Source organism: Melospiza georgiana, chromosome 18, assembly GCF_028018845.1.
Source record: "Melospiza georgiana isolate bMelGeo1 chromosome 18, bMelGeo1.pri, whole genome shotgun sequence".
Lineage (NCBI taxonomy): Eukaryota > Metazoa > Chordata > Aves > Passeriformes > Passerellidae > Melospiza > Melospiza georgiana.
In genome coordinates, this window is record NC_080447.1 from 12,941,997 (window position 1) to 12,958,703 (window position 16,707).

The window sequence follows — 16,707 nt, forward strand, 5'->3', positions numbered from 1 at the left end:
CACATGGGTGGGTGGTAGCAGGAACAGGGAAATTATTTGGGCAAACCAGGCTGGGGTGGATCATGGTTTTCCCAGCAGATGGACCTGCCAGCTCCCACACTCTGAGCTGTGCTTCCCTTTGCTGCAGAGGATGGGATTCAGCACCTGGAGAGGGGTTTGGGTGCTGCTGAGGCCAGCTGGGGCCAGGGGAGTCCATGGCCCTCAGGTGTCTGTCACAGTCCTGCTGTTGGAACACAGCTGGACTCAAACTGGGGGGGACACTGTGCCCAGGGGCTCCGGGCTCTCCCTCCCCTGCTTGCACATGCCCCGCATAATTTGGATTCTTGGGCAGCTCTGGCTCAGGCAGTGATGCAGTCTGGTGGGTTTGGGTGCAGAGAATTGTTTGAGGATGGATCTGAGGCTTTTCTACATCCTGGATGAGGTGGGATTGACGCAGGTTTGGTGATGCTTCATCCAGCTCCCAAAGTGACCCAGTTTTCCTCCTGGCTGAAGAGCTGCTGCTGGCCTGGAGCAGTGTGGAGCTGCAGGACGAGTCAGGGCTGCTCTGGACATGTGTCATCAGCCCCATCTCCTCCTGCAAGATGGCAGTGTCTGTAATTACCCAGATCCAGGAGGGAGCAGCAGTGATCCACAGTCTTCCCTGCTTCAGAGGAGGTTTGGATGCGACCCACAGCTCCACCCCTTTCCTTCCTCTTTCCCTGGATGTCACAAGGACTTGCTGTCCCTTCAAGCAGGCTGTGCACAGCTGTGCACACCAGACACAGGGAACTCTGGTGACAGTCACTGGCCAGCTGATGCCATCTCCAGGTCATGGTTGTCAGCAAGTCCAAGTCTGCCCTTCTTGGAGAGCAGTAGCACATTTCAAACAAAGCAATCAGATCACTCCTCAACTTTGGAAAGACATTCTTTTCATGATGGATTTCATTCCAAAATATCTGCAGTGCATGTGGCAGCCTTTCAGGGGGGTCAGGGATCCCTTCTGGAGTCCTTGTCAAGAAAAGCATCAGCTCTCCATGTCTCAAGGGCTGTTCTCTGTTGTGTGATGAGCTCCATGAGGACACATCCAACTGACAGAACTCAAATCACAGTTCTGCTGTGCTCACTGTCAATCATAGTGCAGCCAGGAAATCACAGATCTTCTGGATCCCAGTTACTGAATTAGAGCTTTAGAAAGTGTTCCTGGGCAGGTCAGTGCTTTCCCTGGAGGCTACAGCAGGCTGGGTGGGCCCAAACCCAGAGTCACTGTCACACTCAATCCCATTCTTGATTTGAATAAGTCCTTTGGCTGAGCCACTCAGGGCAGGAGGGAACCCACATGGAGGTCACTGCTCCAGGTAATGGGCCTGGAGGAAAATGACTTGGGGGTGCTGGAGATGGTACCAGGTATGCCAAACATCCTCTCATCCATCCTCACCAATGCCACACCAGAAAGCCCAGTCCTGGTGGTCCCAATACATCTCCCACCACCATCCTCTCTTTGCTTTGTGTGGGGAGCAGTTGGGAATGGGTGAGCAGAATGATTCTTGCACTTGGACACTCCCTGCACAGAAATAAAGGAGCTGCTCAGGCCAGGTAAGGCTGGGACCTGGGACAAGGCTGCACATGAGGGCATGGCCACCCCACCACTGTGCTGTGCCAGCTCCTGCGAGGGACAGAGATCGCTATGAGTGTGGCTTGGAGCTCAGCATTGCCGTGTTTGCTGCTGGAAACCAAACCCTCCCCTCCCGAGGGCATCCATGGGCACAGGCTGAGGGCATGGCTGCAGGGCAGCGTTCAGGGGCCACCATGCTCTTTGCAGACGTCAGTAAATCACAGGTAAGCAATTAACTCAGCCTGTACAGCATCAGCATCTTCATCAGCTGAGGTTCATTATCACTTTATGGCCCTGTAAAACCAGCCACGTTAATAGCGCGGCTCAGGGGAGCTCTCTTGTGTCCTGATGGTTCAAAACAGCCTCTTCGGAGCTCCTGGACACCCACTGGGCTGACCCGCGCCTGGCAGACGTCACCTTGGGGAGATAAAGTTTATTCTTCGGGATAAAGTTTATTCTTCGAGCACGTGTCGTGCTCTCAGACCTGGGCAGCTCAAATGGAACGAGCCGCCTCTTCCCCCTCACCCCTCACAGCCCCCTCAGCGCCATGACACACCCCAATCCCTGGCTGTCGCCACAGCGGGACTCTTCATTGGACAGCGGCGCTGTCAATCAAGCGACAAGGGGCGGGGCCAGCACAGCTCGTCGTGAGCAGCCGGAAAGGCCCCGCCCCCTCGGGTCGCCTGGCAACGGGAGGCGCTGTCGGCGGGACCGGGACCGGGATCCGGACCGGGATCGGGATCGGGATCGGGATCGGGATCAGGATCGGGACTGGGACCACGATCGGAACCGAGTGCGCTTCAGGGGTGGAGGCCGCCTGGGGCCGGCATCCCCCAGTAACCGACTCCTGAGACACCCCGTCCCGCCCCCGGGATGCCCAGGGCCGCTGGTCCCACGGATCCTCCCGCACTGGCCCCGAGCCGCCCGCCCCTCGCACGGGGGTGTCCCCACCGGGAGTCACCGCCCCGACCTCTGACTGCTCCCTGGTCTCTGGGGCCTCCTGCGGTCCCACACCCGCACCGAGGGGACCCTGCACTCCCTGTCGGCCCCTCCGCTACAGCTGTCCCCATCTCCTCCCTCCCCTCTCTCCTCCTCTTGCCCTGTCCCTGCCAGATCCCCTCTCCTTCCTCCTCCCTCTGACAGGACAGGCCTGCAAGGGCAGAGGTTTCCCATAGAGGTTTCCCACTAGGAACCCTCCCCTCCAGGGTGGCCCCAGGGCTCTCCAGACCCCTCTCCACACCCCTCTGGGGACAGCAGAGCTGCAGCTTGTGCTGCTCTACCTCAGCTGCTACTCAGAAGCTGTTGGGAGCTTTCCCCCCACCACCCTTCAAAGCCAGGAATCCATCACTCCCTTCCTATGGGTGTTTGACAGCTGCTCTGGGACAGAGACCACCTCTAATCCACAACCCCATGTCCTGACCCCCTGCTCAGACTCACAGAGAACTCCAGGGTAACCTCGGACTCTGTTTTCCCAAATTACATAATTTCTCTAATGCTGTCACTGTGTTTTCCTTTTAGAGAGAAAATCCAAGAAGGGAGATTACGTGACAGCAGCAGCACAGGGACCTCCATTTTCTTCCAGAGTCTCACCTTGTGTAAGAGCTGCCGTGTCCTTGCTAGACCTCAAACCACCCAGGCCAGTGGTGTTTCAGTGAATCCAAGGCAACAGGGGATCCAGCTGCATTCCAAGCATCCTCACGAAGCAAAGAACCTTGGTGAAGGCCATGGCAACTCCAAGGAAGGCAGGGATCCCATTAGGTGTCATGAAGGTGTTAGATGCACGCCAGCTAAAGCCTGACAGCACGGAGGCAGAAAGAATCATGACTGTCTTGGATGAGACCATTGTCAAGCTGGAGATCACCAGGCTGATCCCACGGATTACTGGCTCCCTGGACAGGTATGCCGTGATGCTGGGACCTGAGATCACAAGCAGCCTTTTGGAGCTTCAGAAGCTTTCAATGGAAATACAGCAGCTGCACAGCAGCCCTGGAGATGCAAAGACCATCAGAGCTGCAGAGAAACACCTGAAAAGTTCCCTGAGAAACATCCTGAGGCTCTTCCTGGTCAACCCCTTGCTTTACCATGGGCTGAAATTCGAAGTTCGGGTGAGAGAGTCACCAGCTGATGCTTTCATCAAAGCCTTCATGGAGTTCCGGGACTCCATGCTCGAGAGGCTCCTGACCACTCCTGATGAGGAGAGGGAAATGATTCAATTCATGAAAGACATTTCCCTCCAGGTTGAGAAGAACACAGAAGTGATCTCAGCTCTACAGGCACAGCTTGAAGGACTCATCCAGGCTCGAGATGAAGAGGTATGACCTTGTGGGAATGTGTTTTCCAACCAAGTGGAAAGTTGCTTTTTATTGGAGCAAAACCTTGCTAACTATAAACCAATCCCTTTATTGCAGTTCCTAAAGAGCAAGTTCCAGAAATCCTTTCAAAACCAGATCTAAAACTTAAGAATAATATTTTTATTGTAAAATATAATGAAAAATGCATATTGCATGCTTGATTTTTTTTTTTAAACTCAAATTTGGCATGTTTTGAACCTGTTGTCACCAGCCAACTTAAACAATGTAAGTCCCTGAGTTCCAGAGGAGTGGCAGGACAGGCACAAACTGCTGTGGTGGTATCCTGGCAGGGTGACAAGGCCAGCTGCTTCATTCCCTGCTGCTGAAAGAATGAAAAATCATTACAGGGAGAGATTGCTCTGATTAAAATCCATTTTTAATATTTGCTCTGTCTTCACTCTTGCTTAAAACCAACATTTCTGTGACTCCCAACTCTAGCAGCTGCTTTGGAGCCTTTGTGATTAATCAGTGATTATACAAATTACATGAATCTTGAATTTTATCTGCAGCTGAGGTGCAGATAATTGACTGGGCACTTCCCAGGCACTTTTCCAGCCTGTGTACCAAGCCCAGAGCTTCTGACAACAATCCTTTGTTTTCTACCTGGGTTTCTCTTTCTCCTCCCTGCAAGAGGGGTTGGCTGAGAAGGTTTTGCTCAGCTCACCTGTGGCAGAGCCTGCTTTCCCCTTTCCCTCTGCTCCTTGGAGCTCTGGGAGTTGAGATTTTTATGTGCAATTTGGCAGCTTGTCCAGGACATGGGGAATAAATCTGTTTCACTGATCCCAGCTGGGGATTTCCCTCCCTGAGCTTGTCCCCCAGACAGTCAGTCAGAGCCTGATCCAGCCCTTGAGGGAGCCACAGGACCACTCCAGGGAATCTGTTTTGGCTGCTCCTCAGGTGGCAGTGCCAGTGGGGCTTGGGATGGTTTGTTCACTCTGTGTCTTTACTAACAGGTTCCCAGAGGAGCCAGGGGAAGGTTTCCAAAGCTCCTGTGTAAATCTGACTCTTCCCTCAGCCAGCAGTGGCAGGGCCTTGGTGCTACCTGAGCTGGCCCCTGGGGGTCCCTTCTTGCATCTCCTCCAGCTTTTCTTCTGCTCACCTTATCCTCAGGGGCATTTCCCAAAAGAATTATTCTTTTTTTCTGGTCTAGGTTAGCAAGAAGGACAAAGAAATCGAAAACCTCAAAACCACCATGGAAGATCTGGCCAAGAACTGCAGGACTGAAATCCGGCTGCTCATGAGGGAAGGGGGAAAGCAGAAAAAGGGGGATGAAGAAGCCTCCCAGGAGAGGTGTGCCAGGCTGAAGGAGGACATTCAGCACCTGGGAACACAGTTCAGTGCACTGGTGCTGAAGCATCGAGCCTCAGAGCTGGTTCTCAGGATGGTGAGAGGAGAGGAGGGGAGGAGAGCCCTGGGACAGAAGGTTGAAGCCTTTCTGCAGAGCTGTCAGCTCTGGCTGCTGCCTGCTGCAAGGAGTTGCCTGGTCCCTGCTTGTTCCTGGCAGGATGCACATGGTGTTTGTCACAGCACACCCGCCCTGTCCTCATGCTCTGCTGATTCCAGTGCAAAGCAGCCCTGCAGCGACAGCAGGGACGGAGCTGTCACAGGTCCTGCTCCTGCTGCCTGGGAACACCTTCCCACTGTGCTGTGACACCAGCAGGGCTCAGGCCAGCCAGCAGGAGCAGGACACGTGTGGGAGAGTGACAAACCAGGGGTCTGCTGTAGGGGGAGCAGAGCAAACAATATTGCCTTGGTAGAAGGCATCTTTTAGAGCAGATTTATTGTTCAGGGTGGAATGGAGCTGATGCTGAGGGCTCAGCAGGTCCTGCTCTGCCCAGCTTGGCAGAACAGACAAACCAAGAGGGAGTCAGGCTGGGCTGAATGGGGGGAAATGTAACTTCAAAGAATCATCCCAGAATAGTTTGGGTGGGAAGGGACATTAAAGCCCATCCAGTGCCACCCCTGCCATGGCAGGGACACCTCCCACTGTCCCAGGCTGCTCCCAGCCCCAATGTCCAGCCTGGCCTTGGGCACTGCCAGGGATCCAGGGGCAGCCACAGCTGCTCTGGGCACCCTGTGCCAGGGCCTGCCCACCCTGCCAGGGAACAATTCCTCATTGCCAAGATCCCACCCAGCCCTGCCCTCTGGCACTGGCAGCCATTCCCTGTGTCCTGTCCCTCCATCCCTTGTCCCCAGTCCCTCTCCAGCTCTCCTGGAGCCTCTTCAGGCCCTGCCAGGGGCTCTGAGGTCTCCCTGGAGCCTTCTCCTCTCCAGGTGAGCACCCCCAGCTCTCCCAGCCTGGCCCCAGCCCTTGCAGCATCTCTGGTGCCTCCTCTGGGCTCTCCCCAGCAGCTCCAGGTCCCTCCTGTGCTGGGCCCAGGGCTGGGGCAGCTCTGCAGGTGGGGCAGAGGAGCAGAATCCCCCATTCCCTGCTGCCCATGCTGGGGACTCATGCAGGGCTGGGAGGTTTCAGGGCTGGGGCAGGTGCAGCCCTCACCCAGCAGCACCCCAAAGTCCCTGTCCCCAGGGCTGAGCAGATTCAGGAGGAGGAATGGGAGCAGCAGGCAGGCTCAGCCCCCTGTAGCACCAACTCTGCCCTGAGCAGAACACACTGGGGACACAAAGAACTGAGAACTGGAAAAAAGGGCATTTTCCTTCTCACTTTGCTCATCCTGAGTGTTCTCTCCAAACCAGTGCAGCCTCCCATGGGCAGGAAGCCCACATGGTGGTGGGGCATCTGTCACTCTTGCATTGGGTGGCACAGCATGAAGGGCTGGGCACTGACAAAACATCAGATCCAAGTCAGAGCTGCAGTACAAGCCCCAAAATCTTTGGCAGAGGGGCTGTGCCAGGCAGTTCCTGCTGCTGTTCCTGCCACAGCAGGGCTGCTTTGGAGAGCTCAGCTCATTGCAGCACCCTGGCAGATGCATTTACTGACCACAGAAGCCTCCTTTCCTCAGCAAGTACAAGTTGTACTTGTGGTCTAAATAGCTCAGGTGGGACCTCGTGATGGCCTGGGAGCCCTTGGGCCATGCTGGGGTTGTGCCACACAGGAAATGGAGCAGGAATGATTCCACAGAGCACACATCCAGAGCTGGAGGGAACCTGCCCCAGGCTGTACAAGAGTACAGCCATTGTTAAACTGTTGTACAGCCAGAAAGAGCTTTCTTTTAAAAGGCACCACCATCTTCTGAGTATTTTCTGTCCCAAATTCAGGTTTTGCAGTTCTCTCCTGCTTCAGTTTCAGGCTGGTTGCCTCAGTTTGTCGATGACTTGCCACATTCCATCAGACACGTTCATTTCCTCCTGCAGAAAGCAACTTCCAGGTGCTGTTCATCCCCCCAGCTCCATGCTGTAAACCAAATAAAGCCCTCTGGGAATGTCCCAGGAGAATCCTTAAACCAGGGCAAACCACATATGTGTCAGCTGAGGGAAGCTTGTCACAGGAAGGAGGTGAAATATTCAGATATATAATGATGCTGTGGCTCGAATACTTAAATATAATGATGATGTGGCTTAAAGTTTCCCTGTTTTCTCACTCAGGACACTCCTTCCCAGGCCTCAGATGTCTTCAAGGATCTGATCTTGTTTTGTTTTTCAGGAAAAGTGCAAAACAGAGAGGGAAATTGAGGAATGGATCCAGAAATACGACACAGACATGACAGAAAAACAGGTGTTGGCTTTAAGTGCTTTGCTCTGCCATAAAGTGATTTGCTTGGGTAGATTCCTGTCCAAAGGGACACAGGAGACCATGGAAGTGAGAGGCAGTTCTGCATCCAGGCAAACCTACAGGAAAGGGATCTTTGTCCTGCCTGTGTGTCCAGGAGTCTTCTGCTGCTCTGGCTTTAGGAAATGTTACATTCACTCAATCCCACAGTAAATCCCACGGTATCTGTGGGATAAATCTGTGCTAAATCCCACAGGATCTGGGGGCAAATGGGTCACCATGTTCTGTCTGGGGTGTCCACCTGATGCCAGGAAACAGGTTTTACAGTTTTGCTCCAATCCTCAATCCTCATGGCCCTACCTGGTGTCCAAATCCTGCTCCTGTTCCTGCTGAATCCTTGGGGCATGTGCTGGGTGTTAAGAAACCCCACAGCCTGCCCACAACTGAGCCATAACAGGCTCAGGGTCACATCAGAACCCCCAAAACTTGCCTCTAGGAAGGCCCTGGGGGCTTTCCTGTTCTTGCAGTATTTATGGGATTGGATAAAAGCTGCTGGATTCCTTACAGAGCAAAATACAGGGAGGGGCCTGAAAGCTGCTGCTAATTGTAAGGAATGATCCTGTCAGATGTTTAATAATGGGATTATTTTGGTTTCCTGTCCCTGGAGAGGCAGGAGCCCCATGTTTGGGGCAGAACTTGTCAAGGCAGACCCACCCCCACACTGGCAAAACATCAAACCCAAGTTAGAGCTGCAGTACAAGCCCCAAAATCTTTAGCAGAGAGGCTGTGCCAGGCAGTTCCTGCTATAGCAGGGCTGCTTTGGAGAGCTCAGCTCATTGCAGCACCCTGGCAGATGCACTGCTGGTTCTCCAAATCTTCCACTGTGTGTGGGAGCATTTTTCAGGGGAGCATCAAGGCACCCAGCATGTCATGAGACTCCCTGGGTACTGGGCACATCCCTTCCTTTTGAGTCCCTTTGGAAAGGCTCTGACCAGTTTAGGCTCCATGGCTTTGGGATGGGTTTCAGGACCCCCACCTGGGGATGTGGGGAGGAGCTGCTGCCCAGCTGTCCCTGATCCCTGCTGTCCCGGCAGACCACATATGATGAGCTCCAGATTGCCTACAATGAGGAGAAGCAGCAGTTGGCTGTGCTGATGGAGAAACACGCCCTGCTGATCCAGGAGTACACCCTGATCGAGGAGGAGCGCAGGATTCTCCAGGAGAAGGCAGAGGAGGCTGCACGGGAGGAGGCCAGGAGGAACCAAGCTGCCACCTGCATCCAGGCCTACTGGAAAGGCTACTTTGTGCGGTGCAAGTACAAGTCACTACGGAAGAAGGCAAAGGGCAAGGGCAAAGGCAAAGGCAAGAAATAAAGCCCCAAATAATTTTCTCTCCTGGCAAAGCTGCTGTGTATGAGCTCTTCCAGATAAAAGCATTAAGAATTGTTAAGGTTGGAGAAGACTTTTAAGATCATCCAGTCAAGCCAGTACCACCATGTTCACCAGTAACCCTTGTTCTCAAGTGTCACATCCATATGTTTTATGAACACTTGCAGGGATGGCGACTGTACCGCTTCCCTTGGCAAGGGCCTCAGGACCCTTTCCACAAAAAAAAGTTCTGTTAATATTTAATATAAACATCCCCTGGCACAACTTGAGGCTATTTCCCCTCATGCTGTCATGTCCTACTTGTGTGGATTTGACAGCCCACTCCTGACTTTAGGGCCCTTCCTTGCAGCCTCCCTTTTCTGGAGAGAGCAGTGGCACTGGCGAGGCCCCTCTCTCCTCAGACATGGCCAAGGAAGGTGTGTTCCCTTCTTGGCAGCCACAAGAGATACTGGGATCCATGAGACTTTGAGAAGTTGGCAGCCATGTGGATAGTTTGGGGTGTAGTTACATCAAGAAGGACATTCCCTGTCCAGATAGACTTCAGTTCCCAAAAACCTACAGCCTCCAGGGAGACCTTAAAGGCCCTTCCAGTGCCTAAAGGGGCTCCAGGAGAGTGGGAGAGGGACTTGGGACAAAGGGGAATGGCTTCCCACTGCCAGAGGGCAGGGCTGGATGAGATATTGGGAATTAGGAATTGTTCCCTGTGAGGGTGGGCAGGCCCTGGCACAGGGTGCCCAGAGCAGCTGTGGCTGCCCCTGGATCCCTGGAGGTGTCCAAGGCCAGGCTGGATGGGGTATGAAGCAGCCTTGGATAGTGGAAGATGTCCATGCTCATGGCAGGTAGTGGAACTGGGATGAGTTTTAAGGTCCCTTCCATGGTAACCCATTCCATGGCTCTCTGAAAAGCAGCCTTTGGAGTCCAAAGCCCTCTCAGGCTGTTGCAGACCCAGGAGTGGCCCCAGAGGCTGCCTCAGTGTCTCTGGTGCTCCTGCCTGAAGGAGTCTCCAGGGAGGAATGGCTCACCCAGCTGCAAAGAGGCCAGAGCTCAGCCCAGAGCAGCACATGGAGGGTCCCTCACTCTCAGAACTGCCCAGCCTGGAGCCCGGTGCCCTCTCTGGAGAATTCCCAGGGCTGGAGAAGCCTCCTGAGCACCTGGCACGGCTGTGACAGTGTGTGAAGGTGATGGCTGAGGATAATGGGATCAGGGGGATCAGAGAGGATCAGGGAGATGAGTGAGACGTGATCTATGATGGGGGGGGAATGAAGAGGGGAGAATAAAAGAGGAAGAAGGAAGGGGAAAGGGAAAAGAGAACAAAGAAGGGGAAAAAAGGCTGGGAAGAGAAAAGGGAAAGAACCCTCAGCAGACATGGGAACACCTGGCCGGGTGGCACTGCCACAGGCCTCCACACTGCCCTGTGGACAGGCACAAAACCCAGGCCCGTGTGCTGCTGGAGGGGGCGGGTGAGCGGGACACGAGGATGGGGCTTCTCCTCCCAGCAGGGCAGGCGGCACCCAGGAGGATTTTTTTACGAGAACATTTATACGGAACAGTTTGCACCATGCCCCCCGCCCCAGCCCCCTGGCATGAAATGGCGGCGGGGGGCCAAAATGGCGGGGGCGGTGTGAGTGTGGGGGCGGTGTGAGGGCGGGGGCCATGCGAGGGCGGGCGCGGTGCGCGCCGTTCCCGCCCCGCCGCCGGGGGGCGCTCCCGCCCGCTCCCCTCCCCATGGGGCAGTCACGTGGCGGCGGCGCCGCCCCCGCTCGGTGCGGACGGGCCGGGGCCGCCCCGGGAGCGGCGGAGCCTCGGCCGGGCCCCGCGGGGTCTATGGGGAAGGCGGCCGCGCTCTGCGGCGGCGGCACCCGCGGGCTGGTCTCGCTCCTCAGCGCCGTCCCCTGCCTGGCCTGCCACGAGCTGCCGGCAATGAGCGCCGAGCCGGGCGGCCGCGGCGGCGGGGGCCCGGCGGGGGGAGCGCCCGCCGCCCCCCCGGGCTCCGACACCTACAAGGGCTGGCTCTTCAAGTGGACCAACTACCTGAAGGGCTACCAGCGGCGCTGGTTCGTGCTCAGCAATGGGCTGCTCAGCTACTACAGGTACCGGGGCCGGGGGGCCGGGCAGGGGCCGCCGGGAGGGGGGATGGACCGCGGGGGCTGCGCTGTTGCACAGCGAAAATCGCCTCGTGTTGTTTAGTTTGGGCTTTTTTTCCTCTTTTAAAGCCAAACTCGGGTTTTGATCCTGCAGAGCCGCGGGGGTCCAGCGGGGCCCCGGGATGATGGATCGCCCTGGATCTCCCATCCTTCTCTCTCCATCCCTCCGCTCCTGGTTCAGCAGCTCCGGCTGCTACAGCTGCCCAAATCACAACCTCCATCCGAACACCCCAGACCCTCCTCCCTCAGCTGTGTAACCTGCTCCTGCTGTACCCTGCCGGAGCCTGCGGGTCCTTCCCCGGCGGTGCCCGCGGCTGTGGGCGCTGCGGTGGCGGTGCAAGCGTGGCCTGGGATGCTGTGCCGGGAATGTCGGCCTAGGGAAGGCAGCCCGGGCTGGGGCTGCTCCTGGGGGCTGAAGGAAGCTCCAGCAGCTGCTCCGAGCCGTGCCTGGCTCCCGGCGCTGTCTGACGGGCTGTGGGCTCGCCGAGGAGCGTGTCAGACACCCCGAGGCTGAATCCAAAGCGGTGTCATCTTCGTAGCGTCTCTTGTGCTGCTTGTCTCACTTGGGCGGTGAAAATACAAATGGTGTTTTTATCCTCCAGGAAGGTGTCTCTGTGTATGGTAGGAGGTGGAACGACAGGAGCTTTAAGGTCCTTTCCCACCCAGACCATTCAGGGATTCTGTGATTTGGATCATGTTTATCTTTCTCACTGGGAACACAAGTGCTCTGTCACCCTCAGTGTTGTGCAGCAGATGTTGGCTGTACTTCAGGACATGGAAACAATCCCGAATGTTAAAGATGGTTAAAAGCTTTATAAAATAGTAACTCTTTAAAGTGCCAAACCCCCTGAGACAGGAATTCTCTATAAAGGTTCTGCCAGAGCTGTTTTTCCTCCCGACATAAAGTTCATCAGCTGATTTCCTCCCAGCTCCAGCTGCTGACACGTAGCCTGAAGCAGATTGCAGAGCTCCAGCTCCCTGTCAGATGTAAATATAAACTCTTCCAGCTCTAAGAGACCCCTGGAACCTGGGTCCCAGGGTCAGACTACAGCAGGTAACAGTGCAGAAGACAGATGGTGTGGTTATCTACTTGCAGTTGTTGAAAACCCTCAAAGAACTAAAGCCAAACAACCTCCCCCCAAAAAATGTAATTACCTCTCAGTAATTCAGCTAATTTACTGTAATCCTTTCTGGAATGCCTTAACTCTGCTCAAAAAGGCTGTTGGAGTTTAACACCCCATTTGTAACCATGTCAGAATATTATTTTTGCGTGTCGATGCCGAGTCTGTCGTGAGTGAGCAAGTGGTTTTCTTCAACAATTATTTCAGATGGGAACAACCTGGTTTATTTTGAGACCATTTGATCTGTTTTAGGCTGAAACAACAAACAGAAACACCCAAGGAAATTATTCTGAGCTGCATGTGAAGGAGTTGAAACTTTGTGAAGCTTTTAGGCAGGGCAGACCTTCAGCAGCTGCTTGGGGAAAAGGATGCTGGAGGATTTTGTGCTTCTTTTCATCTCTGGGCTTGATGACAACTGAATTAATTTGGTTGTGAGTCAGGAGTACAAAAATACAGCGCAGAACACGTGGTGAAGCCTTTCCTAAGTGGAGAAAAGCCTCCATGATACTCTTCAAACCCAGCACTCTGCAATAGTGCCTGTGTCAGCTTGAATTGCTCATCTGGGAGCGCTCCTGGGAGACAGTCTGGGGTAAAACCTGGCACTTGTGTTTTGATAGGAATTCTAGCTCCATGACAGGAGCCAGGCAGGTGTCAGGCTGCTGCCTGTTCGCTGAGAAAGACAAATATAGATAGATGCTCTATCTGTAAGTGTTCTATAGAGGTCCCTGGCATAGCGAGAGTCACGGGTCCTGCTTTCTGCTGGCTCTCTGTGCTCAGCCCAGCTCAGCAGGTCCACACCAGGAGTCTCCTTTCCTGCCCTTGCAGGTGAATTGCTGTGCTCTTCTCACCTTGGTAGCTGCACAGCCCACCTGATTTAGCTATGGCTACTTTGTAGAAACTTCATTTTGCTTGTCTGCTAAAATCATCTAGACTGGGAAGGCTGCCCCGTGGTGCCCAAGCCGCCTCCTTGAGTGGATTGATTTTGTTCCATGTTGAAGCTTTTTGTTGCATTTGGATTTCCTGCCTCTCGCTGTTCAGCTTTAAAGCCCAGCCTGTCACGTTGCCCGGAGGGTTTTGGTGTGCAGAGCTGAGCTGCTGAAATCCCGGGTGTCCCCTTGGTGTCCCTGGGGTGCTGCTGTGTGGGTGGCTGCTGTGCCATCCTCTGGAGCTGTTCTCACTCAGGGGTTTGCTCCAGCAGCCAAGTGCGACGCCCGTTTGCTGCCCAGTTGGTTTCACAGGGACAGTTTGCTGAATCAAAGCTTCTAATTACAACATTTTCCCCAAATGGAGCATTTAAAGCCTCCTGTAGCTTTGCTACATCGATGAAGACATCAAGCCTTGCTGCCAGGGAAACTTCATGTGCCTTTGCTTTGTATTCCCTCCTCTGAACCTGTGAAAAACAACAACTGCTGAGGAATTTTGGAGGAGTTGTATGGGTTTAGGAAGTTCCCAAATCCACAGCAATATGGTTGGACCATTTTACATGCCCTTGATGGGTCCTCCTGGGTTGTTTTTGACCAAGTGTTTTGGCTGATTCAGTGATCCTGGCGTGGGAAGGCAGTTTGGGGATGCAGGACGAGTCTGCTTGACTTGCTAATGATCCAAACTCTCTGAACTCCTCTTGCTGCCACTCAGAGTTATCATTATCTATAATTAGCGGCTCTGTATGGGAGAATCTAATCACCTTGAACAGATAAGTGTTTTCAAGGAGATTAGAGAGGATCTGCAGGTGAGTATTAATTCATCAAAGACTGGCGTTGGCTCATGTGACCATGGATGCTCCAAGTGTTGTGTTCTCCCAGCAGCTTCTTGACCTTTCTGAGAGCTCTGGGATGTGTTGGCTCCTCTGTGGGATGGGCTGGAGCTGGGCTCCTGTGGGTTGGGTGTCTGGAGAGCCTTCAGCAGTGCTTTGTGTGGGCACGGGGTGTAGTGATGAAAGCAGTGACAAATGGAGAGGGGAAAACCGTGTTATTGTTGGGAAGGGAAAGGCTTCTCCTTCAAGCAGCATTAACTCCCCTCTCTGAGCAGTGATGGGTGCCTGGGGCACTTTAGCTGTCTTGTCTGGGTCATCCTGCAGCTCATTTCCCTGGAAAAGCTGTGTTTCACAGAGCAGCATTCTTCACCAGCTCTGTTTATGCAGCACTTAACTCTTGGTTGGCACCGGGAGGGCTTGAGCACAGCCCAGAGATGTTTTTTGTGCTGAGACTCCACTGAAAGCTGAGGAGGGGAGTTCGGGAAGGAGCTTGAGAACCTCTGCTGATGGTGGAGATGTGGGAGGTTGAGGGAGCCCAGGAGGGACCTCTGGGAGCCCCCAGCACTGCCAAGGCCACCACTGACCCATGTCCCCAAGTGCCACATCCACGTGGCTTTTAAGTCACTCCAGGGACGGGGACTCCAGCAATGCCCTGGGCAGTTTTGCCAACCTGACCACCCTTTCCATAAAGAAATCTTCCCAATATCCAACCTAAACCTCCTCTGGCCCAGCCTGAGGCCGTTCCCTCTGCTCCTGTCCCTGTTCCCTGGAGCACAGCCCGACTCCCCTGGCTGTCCCCTCCTGTCAGGAGCTGTGCAGAGCCACAAGGTTGAGCCCCTCCAGCTCCCTCAGCCGTCTCTCATCACACTTGTGCTCCAGCCTCTGAGATCTCCAAGGTGTGAGCTTGCAGAGCCTCTCCAGGCCCCTCTTCCAGTGTGGGACCACTCTTGGAGGGGAAAACTTTTCCTTACATTGAGCTTGTACCTGATAGAATGAGGCACCATGCTCTCCTGGAATGATTGTTGTGACACCCTGTCCCTGTGCAGACAATCCTGGAGTGTTTGTGTCTCTCTGGGTGCTGGAGCGTGCAGGTTTCCAGGGCAGCTCTGCAGCTCCTGGTGACTTTGAGCTACTTGTTTTTAAACAGTGATGAATAATTGGTGTTCCCAGTCAGCTTGTTTTCCCATGGCACTCTCTGCATCCATATGGTGCTTTGCTGGTGTTCCTTGCTGTTTGCCCATTCTGGAGCAGCTCCTTGCTGTGCTTTGTGCCTGGGGACACGGTGCTGCCACAGCTCCCTGGGGACACTGCGTGGCCACAGGACACTTTTGGGGTGCCATGGGGTGGGGGGAACGATGCTCTTGGGGCTGCTGGTGCCAGGCTGGGTTGCTCTGCTCCCAGTTAGTGCTGTGGGGGAGGCTGGGCTCACTTCAGTCCAAACAGCAACTGCAGCTGACTCTGCAGGAGGGTGTGAGACAGGGATCTTCTCCTTAGGGATGTTTCCATCATGGCTTGGTAATTAGTGCTGGCTGAGGGGATTTACAGCTGTTGCCTGGTTCTGTTTGCTGGTTGCAAACTGTGATAAGAGCCATGAACCATCTTTCTCCTTTGTTTCTATACATATAATCTTCATTTGGCTAGGTGGGATGGATGACATCCCTCATCCCATGTGGGATCTCAGCACCTCAGGACTGAGGTGCAGAGTGACCGAGACCAGCCTTGGGGGGCTCGGGAGTCCTGGGATGTTGCCAGAAGTGTCTGGTGGCTGCACTTTGATCCTGCACGGGAGATGACACCTGTATGAGGATGGGAGGATTTCACTGGGTGAATGGTGAAGGGATAAGTTAATTAGAGTGTAAGACACAGGGTTTAAGATTTCTGTACAGGGGGGTCTAAAGAAGTAAGATGGAGGAATTGGGGCGTGTCCTCTTCTTCTTCTTCTTCTTCTTGGCCTCCATCTTTTCTGGTGATGCTGGCACTTTGGGATTGGTTATTACTAAAAGTGCACTGGTCAATAAGGGTAAAAGGTATTGGGGAAAAATGATAAATATTGTACACGTAATTTTGAGTATAAAGATAGGTGACCGCCCCGGGGGCGCTCAGTGTGCTCATGCTGGCTGCTGAGCAGATCTCTGTTGGGCCAAAAGAAAATCTTTTAGATAAACAATTAATAAATACCGAGACCGAGAAAAGATCAGAAGCCTCTTCTCGTCCTTTGAAGCGCAGGCTGTCCAAGGCCACCCCGGGCCTTTCCAGGTCATTGAAACAGCCGAGAAACCGACAATCCCATCCCTGCAGGTGTTCCAGCCAAGCTGGGCAGGGCTTGGAGCAGCCTGGTTATTGGAAAAAAAGCTCCCAATATTCCCAGTTAGATTGTGCCTGGGCCAGTCTGACCCTCGCTGCTGGGCCAAAGGCGGCAACTGTGGTGTGTCACCCCAGAGATACCTTGGCTTGCTGGTGGTTGCAGCTGGGCACTGAACAAGTCCAGGCTTGTTAGGAACCCCGTTTACCTCAAGAGGAATGGCTTCAGGCAATGGTGAAGAGAAAAATGATGGATTCTGCTGGAGGGTTTAATGTCCAGAGGTTTATTCCATGGTTACAGAGGTCTGAACGTGAGCAGCTGCTCCAACAGAATCCCGGCCGCATGGTCTGATCACCTTTTAAGCTCAGGGACAGGGGGAGGGGAGGGACA

The 16,707-nt window shown here is 54.2% G+C and overlaps 2 protein-coding genes across 4 annotated transcripts in view; both read left to right on the forward strand.

The window, feature by feature from the left end:
- Positions 1-2,340: 2,340 nt before the first annotated feature.
- Positions 2,341-8,982, forward strand: IQCD (IQ motif containing D). The gene is made up of 5 exons (XM_058037078.1): positions 2,341-2,384; positions 3,110-3,903; positions 5,093-5,326; positions 7,544-7,615; positions 8,704-8,982. The coding sequence occupies exons 2-5, from the start codon at positions 3,316-3,318 to the stop codon at positions 8,980-8,982; spliced, it is 1,173 nt and encodes a 390-aa protein (XP_057893061.1). The 5' UTR covers positions 2,341-2,384; positions 3,110-3,315.
- A 1,839-nt stretch (positions 8,983-10,821) lies between these two features.
- The window catches only part of OSBP2 (oxysterol binding protein 2), a 112,127-nt gene continuing 106,241 nt past the window's right edge, over positions 10,822-16,707 (forward strand). For 2 of the 3 annotated variants that reach the window (XM_058036694.1, XM_058036696.1), the window contains exon 1: positions 10,822-11,087. In XM_058036694.1, coding sequence (XP_057892677.1) covers positions 10,822-11,087 — 266 coding nt within the window. The remainder of the gene's footprint in view (positions 11,088-16,707) is intronic. The other variant, XM_058036700.1, reaches the window with a different exon arrangement.

Bases quoted from the DNA above. Each gene is read 5' to 3' on its own strand.
- IQCD (XM_058037078.1), top strand. From the start codon at position 3,316: ATGGCAACTCCAAGGAAGGCAGGGATCCCATTAGGTGTCATGAAGGTG. The intron at 5,327-7,543 runs GTGAGAGGAGAG...TTTGTTTTTCAG, and splicing joins CAGAGCTGGTTCTCAGGATG to GAAAAGTGCAAAACAGAGAG. The intron at 7,616-8,703 runs GTGTTGGCTTTA...CTGTCCCGGCAG, and splicing joins CAGACATGACAGAAAAACAG to ACCACATATGATGAGCTCCA.